The following is an 11,125-nucleotide window of genomic DNA, read 5'->3' as shown; positions in this document are numbered from 1 at the left end:
CTAAGACAAATAAACACATAAACAGGGGCATATTATGCAACGCATATATAGGGGGAGTGTTAAACATACCTTAATAGTTCTTGTTTATTTACATGTGCATACTACAGCCCCCCATAGCTTTTACTGATCCTAGGCAGGGAACTGGGTGACTGACAGCCAGATGTAGCATGAAGACTTTCACTGTATGACGTCTGAGCTGTGTACTAATTTAAACAATGAACTCTGAACCAGCAAAACAGCAGTGTGATATGAGACGGATGATGTCCTTCGTGGAAAACATTTTAAAACGTAGGTGGTAGTCCCAAGAGTAAGTATCTGCGGGTAATGCTTAGAACTGTAAGGGAATTTCCTTAAGCTATTTATCTGCTCCAAACTTCTCACTGTGTAAACTCAGGGCACCAAAATTAAACCACTTGCATGAAGTCCACAGCAAAGAAGACAGAGCTCAACATCAGATACTCCAGAACCTCCTCTGTGACTATTATCTGCTCATTTGGGGAAAGGAGAACCACGTGTGTGGACACATGAGCTATCACAGTCTACCTAAAAGTTTTAAGAGTATAAAGCAACACCTTGGGACAACTAACGCAATGACTGCACCATATATGACTACCCTGACAAAAGTTTTCCACATCCCAGAAACTGTACATGCCTCATTTTTTGAGACAGGGTACTCTAACTGAATCTGGTGCTCACAGATTCAGCTCAGCCGAATGGCCAGTCTGTCCCTTCCCAGCCTGGCCAAGCTTTTTACATAAGTGCTGGGGATCCAATTCAGGACCTCATTGTGGTAAGTCAAGTAATTTATTGGAGTCATTTCTCCAACTCAGTGATTTTTTTAATGAGACCAGAATAAACAATCACAGCAGGTAAGATTTTGCGTTTGATTTTAAGACAGGGTCTCAAATCTATTATGGGACTCATTTGTTAATATAGTCCAAGCTGGCCTCCAATCCAAGATTGTCCTGCCTTCATCTCCTGAGTGCTGGGATTACAGAGGTATTCACCCCATACCTGGCTCTGAGGTAGCATTTATATCCCAGGTTGGGGCTAAAGGTTTAAGAAATACAACATAGAAGAGTCCAGAGCCCACAAAATGATATATAGGGCACAAAAGCTTCCTTTTAGCAAATGTGAGTTTCTAAGTGGAAGTAGATAAACTTCCGGCCTTAACCTACTGGAGATGTAACTACACTCCCTTTGGGGCCAGTCTACGTAAAAATGGACACTCTAAATACACTGGGAAGAACTAGCATGGTATCTTCTCAGCTAGGGTCTACAAGCCTCTGGCATAAAGGGGATTTTCTTTTTAATCTCCACTTCCCACCTCCATTTCGTTGGTCACTGTTCTTTTTTCTAAATAACAACAAAAAAATTAAATAAAATTTACATTAATGACTGCAATCATCAATTTTTATTTGAATTATGATTATAATCACTAGGGGGATGTTGCTTTACATCTCAAAAGCTGAGTTACATTTTAACTGAACCAATTAGATTGTTCAATTTATAAGGTGACATTCAGCAAGTGTTTATGGAGTGTACCCCACTCTAAAAATGGAAATAAACATGATAAACAAGAAATATTTCTATTAATCTTGACTGCTATTTCATTAACAAATATTTCCTCAAAATTTCATAATCCATACAAAAAGAAATCTTGCTAGTTCGTTCTTAGAACAAATACACCGGTACCTTAATTATATAGTGAAACGCAAAAAAAAAAAAAAAAAAAAAAAAAAGCAAAACCTAACCACTTTATTTTTGTCTTGAGGGAGGGGGGAAAAAAAAACCTAACCCTAACAAAGTCTGTTGGGCCGCTCAGCGATCTGCATTCCTAAGTACAAGGTGAAATTCTTTTATTGGCTAATTTCTTCCTACAGCGGACTCGTTTCTCTCCACACAGCACGCTACCAAAGCCATCAGCACTCCGCCAGATCGCAGTCGTTTAAGGCAGCCTAGGCAACCCCACAGCACCGCAGTCCACAATGCCAGGCATGACTCCCAAGTGTTCGTCCCAGGCCACGGAAACACTCGACCCAGAGAACGCAGTCAGGCACGACGTCCTAAGCACCACATGACCTCCCTACGAAGGCAGTTCGGAAAACTTGGCCACTCGAGAACGGCCCTCCTCGGAAGTCGGAGGCAGGGCTGCCGAGCTGCGCGGGTCGAGGCTCACCACGTCCCTGGGCTTGTCTCTCGCTACTCCCCTTACCGTGAGCAGATCTGAGAGGGAAGAAAGGAAAAGCCCCTGGCCTCCAAGGAGGGGTTTAGGGAAGGGAGGGACAGCTCCGTGTGTAGTGACCCTTTGTGAACACGTACGGCGGCGCCCCGGCCGGGAGGAAGCACTGGGGAAGCCACGGTCCCCGCTCACGCCGGCCGCCATGATGGCCAGGCCGGGGAAGACCACACGCAGGTCACTAGGCCTGCGCGTCGCGGCCGCTTCTTCGGCCGCGTAATCCCTCCGCGCACTAATTTTAATCAGGCCCCTCCCTCTGGCCGCTGGCGTCACCTCCGTCGCTCAAGCGCTTTTCAGCAGCTTCCAGAACCGTCCCCTCCCCCTCATCTCCTCGCAGGCTCTGCAGCTGCGGGCCCCGCCCCTACGGGCGCCGCAGTCCCGAGTGCGCCTGCGCCTGCCGGGAGGCCAAGCCACGCCTCTGCGGAGCCTTGCCGGAAGTGCTCTCGTCTTCCCCTTCCCCCCCGCCGTGCCCCAGGGCTTTCAAACCGGGCGCTCTTCAGGAAGGTGTTGTGGGGGGGGACTCTTTGGCTGCGGACTCCCGAGCGGAAGTTGCTTTCCTAGCGGAGACGGCGGTGGGGGAGGAGCCATCCGAGGGGAACGTGGGTTGAACGTTACGGGTTGATGGTGTGGAGCTCAAGCTGGAACAGGAGTTCGGACCGATTCTACACGAAGAAAGGGTTTGCAACGGGCCGGTAAGGGAGAGAGAGTTAATTTCCTCGGGAAGTAGAAATTGGGACGGCTGCAGTGCCCCGGGTGGGTCGTTGACACGGTGAAAGGATGGGTTGGGAACGAGGTTCTGGTGGGAAATACGGAGATGCGGACTGGGATCAGGGTTCGTTTGGGCTTAAAGAGGTAAACACTGAACAGAAACCAGAGTTTGTATCCGCTCCACGAAGAATGTGGAAAATGGGCAGACGGAACGCCGCACCTCTTGGGCTTCCCTGATTGGCTTTTGAAACTCATCTCGTGTGGCCCTATCCGTCCCAAATTCGGGAAGCTGGGTTGGGTACCAAGCAGAACTGGGTTCCGAAAGTCGACCCCTTGCTTCGGATTTAAGTGTTGGCCCTGCCTTTGACCCCTCATATGCCTAGCTGGGAGGTAAATCACCGACGGGTACAAAGCTCTTAGAAGTTTCTACACGGCACATGCAGTGAATTAAATTTAATTAATCGCGTCCCTCTCGTGATTGTTTGCTAACTGGATTCATTCTAGGCTGATAACTCCCTTTAGGGTCTCTGCAGTGTTTCCCGACATTGACGGGGGCGGGGTGTGAGAGGAAAGTGCTGGGGATGAGGACCGGAGAACTTGGTTGGTCTCCCCCTTGTAACAAGCTCGTGTCATAACCTTTCGGTTGTTCTGCGCTGTTCGGGTGGATTAAGTAGGTGATTGGAAGCTGAGCTGTCATTTTGACAGTGATAGTAATGGAAAGAGAGAATGGGTTCAAAATATTTCCAAAGCTCTGTCCACAACAGATGGCGTTTACGGGGCATGCGTGAAAAGATGAGAGTAAAAGAGTCAGACTTTTCTAGTGTGTTTGCAAGCTCAAAGATGGCAAATTTTAGGCACCGTACAGGGAGGAGCAGGTTACTTTTGGAGAAAAGATAATGAAGCTAGTTGTTACGGGATGAATTGAAATTTAAGAACCACCCCAGAATTTCGTATATAAGACAGAGTGAAAGACCTGGAGAGTCTACTTTTGGTATTTTAAACATGCATGTTCTTTGGGGGAGGGGAGTGTCTTAATATTGTTTGGTGTTTTCTACCACTTTCTTGCTGAGTAGGTCTTCCTCCTTTCCCCCTTCTCCCTTCCTTTCCCCTTCCTTCCATCATTTCTTCCTTTCTTACATTCTTTTTTATTTTAGACAAGGTCTCACTATGTAGACTGCCTAGTCTGGGTGGGATCACAGAGATCCATGCTCTGGAATTAAAGGCTTAAAGGTGTGTACCAACCATGCTTGGATATGCCTTGTCCTCCTATTGAAATAGTGGGTGATACTAGCATCAGGAGAGCAGATTGGAGGATTCTCATTTTTACTTCCACATTGAGAAAGAATCATTCCAGACAGTTTCCTAGATCCTCAGGTAGATAAAAGTTTCATCGATGACTTTACTCAGGAGCCTGCACGTTTCTCTTTGATAGTGAATGCAGACTGACAGAAGGTGCACCATTTCCATCATCGGGAAGTAGCTCGGATGGTAACTGTAACTTAGGTGTTACAGTACGGCTTCATTTACTTTCTGACCCTTCCTTTTCCTTCTCTTTTCTTCCTCATTTCCTTCCTCTCCCTTCCCCTCCTTTCTTTTCTTTTGTCAGGTTCTCATGTAGCCCAGGAAGACTGAATTCATTTATAGCTGAGGCTGGCTTTAGATTTTACATACTTTCTCCTCCCAAGTGCTGTGCTTACAGGTGTGGGCACACCCTATGTATGTATATGTTTTTGTTTTGTTTCTGAGACAAGGTTTCTCTGTGTAACTCTGTGACTATCCTGGAACTTGCTCTGTAGATCAGGCCGGCCACCGTAGGTTTCAGCAAGATTTATGCTTAACAACTCCCTGGCTAAGTACTAGTTTATCTCTGAGACCTAAAAGGACTTTTTGATATGGTTTTGTTGTATTTTAAGTACATACTTAAAGTGTTTTTAGGCACTTTCCCCCTCTTGTATTGAGCCGTGTCTAAGAATTTTCTGTCTCCTAAATCTTCTGAATGGGGTCAGCTCTGTATATACTGAATACCTGCTTATCCCATGTAATTTGTACTATAGACATACTTATGTTTTTGTTCTGATACAGATCATTTACAAAGAGCATACTATTTTGTTGCTAACTTTTTAAATGCAGTGTTCTGCTGGTTTAGGTGCATCCTTTTAATCCCAGCTCTTGGGAGACAGCCGCAAACAGAGTTCAAGGTCTGCCTGGTCCACATTTGTAGCAAGTTCCAGGCCAGGCAGGGCTATTTAGTGAGAACCTGTCTTCAAACATTAAAGTATTCCCAACTGGTGAAGAATTAGTGGTTGAAAACTGTAGGAAGGTATAAAATGTGTTGTTCATTCTGTTATTTTCTTTCTGTGGTAGAACAATCGGCCTAAAAGATTCAGGCAGGTTCTTTATAATGCTGACAGGGTTGCTTCAAACTGCACACACACTGAAAAGCTTAGGGCCTTACACTTAGTTGACTCGCTTGTTTTAACCAGTAGCCATCTCTATGAAAAGTTTTAATTTTCTGTGTGTTAGAAAAATGCATCCTACGCCGGGCGGTGGTGGCGCATGTCTTTAATCCCAGCACTTGGGAAGCAGAGGCAGGCAGATCTCTGTGAGTTCGAGACCAACCTGGTCTACAAGAGCTAGTTCCAGGACAGGTTCCAAAACCACAGAGAAACCCTGTCTCGAAAAACCAAAAAAAAAAAAAAAGAAAGAAAGAAAAAGAAAAAAGAAAAATGCATCCTGTCCGGGCGGTGGTGGCGCACGCCTTTAATCCCAGCACTTGGGAGGCAGAGGCAGGCGGATCTCTGAGTTCGAGACCAGCCTGGTCTACAAGAGCTAGTTCCAGGCTCCAAAAACCACAGAGAAACCCTGTCTCGAAAAACCAAAAAAAAAAAAAAAAAAAAAAAAAAAGGAAAGAAAGAAAAAGAAAAGAAAAATGCATCCTATGATCACTCTCCTCAACCATTTGCAAATATCTAAATGCATTTAGGTATTTTCAGGACCATAGTTTTATAATGTTTATCCAAGGATTTGTAGCTTACAAATATTCATAATATCTCTCATAAAATAGCAAAGCTCTCTTTTTAGAGTAAATAGGGTTTTTATTTAATTGTTGACTTTTTTTTGCAGGATTCATTGAAAAATCATTAGTGCTATTGGCATGTTCCAAGTGACATAAATTAGCCAATGACTCGGATTGATGGATTCTCTGAAGATTGGAAATGGTTTGCCACGGGTTGGACCGGGGACTGATATAGGGATATCTTCACTCCCCACGCTGGGGTACTTGGGAAAAGTTAGTGAACTTATTTTTGGCCTCAGTGAAAAATTGGTTTTTTCCCCTCTTCTATTTGAAATTTAAATTATAAATGAAACTTAAAATTTTTAAATTTCATTTTATGAAGTCCTAAAAAATTCTGTCTTCCACGGAAATCTTACAGCAATGGCGAAAGATTATTATAATTTGTTTACCTCTCTGTTATTGATGTGTGAATGTAGAAATGATGCCTAGATGTTAATGGTTTTCTATTCTTTGAAAATATGTACATTATGTATTTTCCTTGGCAGTTGATGTTACTTTTTTCTTGTAAACTAAACGATGGTATTTTTCACTCAAAATTTAATAGTTAAAGTTATAAACATCTTACTTGGAAATAACTGTTTAAGACTGTACAAGATTTCATTTGTTTGCTGTGTTTAATCTTACCAGAATCCTTCTAGTGGGAAATTGTGCTTTTTTTTTTTTTTTTTTTTTTGATTACCCTTCCATTTAACTCTTTTCTAAATTAATATAATTTAGGAATGTCTCTTTTAATTTGCTTTATTTCTCTTTTAGAATTATGGTTCAGCTAAAGTTACAACAGATGGGTATTGCCCTGCTTGTAGAGCGAAAGGAAAGCTAAACGCCTTAAAAACTTACCAAATTAACTTCCAAGAATCTGTGTTTTTGTGTGAGGATCTTCAGGTAAAGTACTAATGTTACATAGTATATAGCTTTCAGCATTTTACTTTTCTTCATTGTTTAAATTTTTACTAATTTTGTCTTTTTCAGAGTTTAGACTTTGAATGCATAGGTAATGTCAATTTCTAAATATCTCTGACAAATAATTTTAAATCATTTACTGTTTTCCAACTGAATTCCTAAGTTATTGTTACTTGCTATTAACCTTGTAGGGATCCTTATAAGTTTTTAGCATATAGTAGTTATTTCTTCTTTCTCCCCCTCCCCCCCTCCAGCCTTCACAGGGTCTCACTTGTGTAGCTTTGGCTATCTTGGAACTTATTATGTAGGCCAGGCTGGCCTCAGCTCATAGTAATCCGCCTTCCTCTGCCTCCTAGCACTGGGATTAAAGGTGTGCACCACTATACCTGGGCATATAGTATTTAATAATCTCCATTTTACCTGGAAGGGTATTTTGGTAATTGGTTATATCAAAACAGTGATTAGCCAAGCAGTGGTGGTACATGCCTATAATCCCAGCAGTTGGGAGGCAGAGGTAGAAGGTTCTCTGTGAGTTGAAGGCCAACCTGGTCTACAGAGTGAGTTCCAGGATAGCCAGAACTGTTTCCCAGGGAAACCCTGTCTCAAAAAAACAAAAACAAACAAACAGAAGTTTGTGGTGTTAAAGAGATCCACAAACTAATTTGGCATTTTAGAAAATCATCTACACAGCCCTTCCCCTATCAATGATAACACTCTCAGATCCATTTACATTTTTTCCTCATATACAGAACTTTACACATCATATTTCTTGCCTATATAAAGCTGTCGTCTTATTTCTAAAATATTGTCAAATAAAAGATAGGGAGAGGTGGCTCAGCATTTAATAATGTTGCAGAGGACCCGGGTTCTGTGCCCAGCACTCATATGGTGGCTCAAGGCACCTGTAATTCCAGTTCCTGGGTGCATGGACATATGTGCAGGCAAAACACTCAGATACAAACAATCTAAAAAGAAAAAATTTAACCAGTGTTAATCCCACAAAATATTTATTTTAAGTTTATAATGATATATGATATTTAGACATCAACGAAACCACATAAAGAGGACAAGGCCATCATTTTACATGCTTGCTGTTGGGTCTATGAGTCCCTGTAGGAACTGCCCTAGGACAGCAGAGCCATTAGGCAGTGACTGTAGAGGACACTGAACACAGTGTTGTGTGCCACACCACTTTTTCCAAGGTGAGGCCCATAATTGTAGGATAGCTTTGTGTGATGTTGGCTTTTGGTTTGTGGTACTTGGGATTGAGGGTCTTGTTCGGGAACAGTTTATACATGCTTAATTATCAAAATGGTTATTTTGCAAAATAGATACTCTCTTTTTTTAAACTAACAAGCAGATTCACATGTTCTAGAAACAGGACGTTTCATAGATCTGCAGAGTTGTGATTGCAGGCTTCTAATTCCAGCTCTGTCTGTCCCAGATAAACCAAGCAGATTTCTGGTCTCACTTGCAGAAACTGACTTAGTAGAGTTTGCCCAGAATTCTGTAATTTTGTCATTTGAGGTCTGATGACCAACTGAGTTAGGAGAATAGTAGACTAAATCTAAAATAGTAGACTAAATCGAAAACCCAAAAGAAAAAAAAAAGAGAAAGAAAGTAAAATTCAAGCAAAGGCCTAAGGGGAAGAGGAGGATAGTCTTGTGGTCATGGGGAGAAGTAGGCACAGCTAAGACTCTGGGAGGCCTGAAACTTCCAGTCATGTTTGTGCCTCTACATTGAGAGCACGGGAACTGTACTTGAGTGCGAGGCAGGCAGATAGATCAGAAGAGTGATCGGGAAACCGAAAGGAATAGTCTAACTGTCCATAGTAAGGAAGGGTGGGTGAGGCATCTGGAGGAACTGGTGCAGGGGCGTACAGTCTCCTGTCTCTGAGATCACCTGCCTCTGGATTGACAGGCTAGGTAAATGGGTGGGGCTCTAGTTGTCTCTGTCTCCGATTTCTGCCAGAGTTAACAACTCTGGTTTCTCTGTGATAGCACTGTCTTGTCATTCATAATGAACCCCTTTGACTTCCCGGTGGGTGACTTATGGTCGTGCCTGTAGGTAGCTTCAGGATGCCCCAGAAAGACCACGTGGGCAGATTGTTGGCACTTTGAGCTCATCCACTGACCCATAGGAAAGGGGAGGGCTAAACACCAAGTGCTGCAGAAACAGGAGTAGTCTAAGTTTTCAGGCTGTTTTTTCCCCTCTGCTAGTTGAAAGGCAAGTGCAGTATTCCAGGGAGAAATGGTAGATGTGGAGATGATGGGCCATGGCTGGATTGCTTCAGGCTGCCTTTCCTTTACACAAGGGACACTCAAGTTCCTTCTGTAAAATGGCAGAGTATATTTGCATATGACCAATCTGCATCCTCCTGCATCACTTGAAAACATTTCTAGGTAATTCATGACACCTACTACAATGTAAATGGAATGTTGAGCTGTATTGTTTGGGAATCTGACAAGGAAGCTATACATGTTCAGTACAGACACAGCCATCATAGGCCTAACTACATAGCTGTGGAGCCTGTGGATACAGAGGCCCAGCTGTTCTCAAAGGCAAAACCAACAGGATTTGCTGGAGGTTTGGGAAACAGCATGGAGCAGAGCAGGAGCAAGAATGACTCCCAGTTGTTCCTTCTGATCACTTGGATGAATTGAGTTGACAGTTGGTGAGCTAGGAAAGATGTCTGAAAAGCAAGATTTGGAGGAAGACTAAGATAAACGAGGTAGGTGGAATAAGCAGTTGAAGCCATACGTCCGACAATTGATGGAGAATTTGAGATTGGGGTAAAGATTTGGTAGTCATGAACACAAAACATGTAGCTAACTGAATTAGACATGTGAATGGTTAGTTCAGCTAGGACTGGGGTTGAGTCTTGAGCCAATATTAAGAGGTTGAAGACATTAAAAAAAACTCCAAGAATCAGAGACAGTTTGGTAAGAAGAAAGCCAACGAGACAGGCATTGTCAAGTCACAGAAAAGGAGCTTAAGGGGAGGGCCCCCTCAGCCCAGTGTGGGTAAAGGAGTGGTGAAGAAAGTGAACCGGATGAGAAGGAAGAGCTTTGTTCTTGTCTTCCTTCCCTCCCTCCCTCCCTCCCTCCTTTCCTTCCAAAAAATACCTAGACATTTATATGCTGAGCCTATCAATTAGAGAGGGGTAAATGGCTCAGGCTACCCTGTGGAGCAGAGGTGCCCAACGGAAGGGTTGGGTTGATCTTGCAGTTTGACAACACATTGAGAACAGTGGATATTAGACACAGTACCACCCACCCTTGAACGACACACTGACATTTAGCCTTTAGTCAAGATCTTTCAATCCCAGCCCTCAGGAGGGAGGCTTTGCTGTGCTGTGGATTCACTTATTAACACTTTGAGTCTGTAAGTGGTAAGGAGTACTCTGGTACTCAGTTACACACAGTGATTTGCTTTCTTGGTTTCTTTGTATTTTGAGATAGATTTGGTTTTTGAGGCAAGCAGTATAGTCCACACTGATTTAGAATTTATAGTCTTCCCACTTGAGCCGCTGAAGTGCTAGGATTACAGGCGTATGTTGCCACTCCTGGCTCACTGCGTACTTTTAAGTGTTGTTCTCAGGCAAAGCAGGATTTAGAAACTCTGGGGGCATGAGGTTTAGGGTCAGGTTAGTACTGACTTCACTGTACAGCTAACAGTACAGAGCTGGTCTGCATGCTGAAAAATGCAAGTGCTCACATGGAGTTCGTGTGTGAAAGGAAAGGAAATTTAGTGTGCACCTCATACTTGTAGCTATGAGGTAAATTACCTGAGAACGTCCTAGCTTCCTGGGTAATGACATGATTTAGTATTGTTATTCTGTGGGTTGACCAGGCAAAGCTTCTGATGGATATAGTAGTGTCTGCTGGAACAGCCAAGTGTTAGCCATAGTGCTTGCTGCTGTTGAGCTCCGGGTAGGCAGTCAGTTGGGAATCTCAGTTCTTCCTGAGGCTCCAGCGTGATGAGACAGAACTTAGCAGGCTTTCTGTGCCTCATGTATCCTGCTGTCCCCACAAAGCTGTAAACAGCTAAGCACAGTCTGGAGGACTGACTGAGGAAGGAGTGACTCTTCAGTTCCCAGGAGGACACCAGTGTGCCATACCAGTGTTGAATGTCCTTTTAAAACAGGCTTTCTCTGTGTTACAGCCCTGGCTGTCCTGAAGCTAGGTTTGTCAACCAGGCTG

At 43.5% G+C, this 11,125-nt stretch overlaps 1 protein-coding gene across 2 annotated transcripts in view; it reads left to right on the top strand.

The window, feature by feature from the left end:
- Nucleotides 1-2,747: 2,747 nt before the first annotated feature.
- The window catches only part of Uspl1 (ubiquitin specific peptidase like 1), a 31,647-nt gene continuing 23,269 nt past the window's right edge, over nucleotides 2,748-11,125 (top strand). For both annotated transcript variants that reach the window (XM_057765896.1, XM_057765895.1), the window contains exons 1-3: nucleotides 2,748-2,931; nucleotides 6,071-6,236; nucleotides 6,777-6,905. In XM_057765896.1, the coding sequence (XP_057621879.1) occupies nucleotides 6,141-6,236; nucleotides 6,777-6,905 (225 nt within the window). In that variant the 5' untranslated portion in view covers nucleotides 2,748-2,931; nucleotides 6,071-6,140. The remainder of the gene's footprint in view (nucleotides 2,932-6,070; nucleotides 6,237-6,776; nucleotides 6,906-11,125) is intronic.

Source organism: Chionomys nivalis, chromosome 3 (assembly GCF_950005125.1).
Source record: "Chionomys nivalis chromosome 3, mChiNiv1.1, whole genome shotgun sequence".
Classification (NCBI taxonomy): Eukaryota; Metazoa; Chordata; class Mammalia; order Rodentia; family Cricetidae; genus Chionomys; species Chionomys nivalis.
Note: the sequence above shows the minus strand (reverse complement) of the source record. Positions and strands in the feature narration are given on the sequence as shown.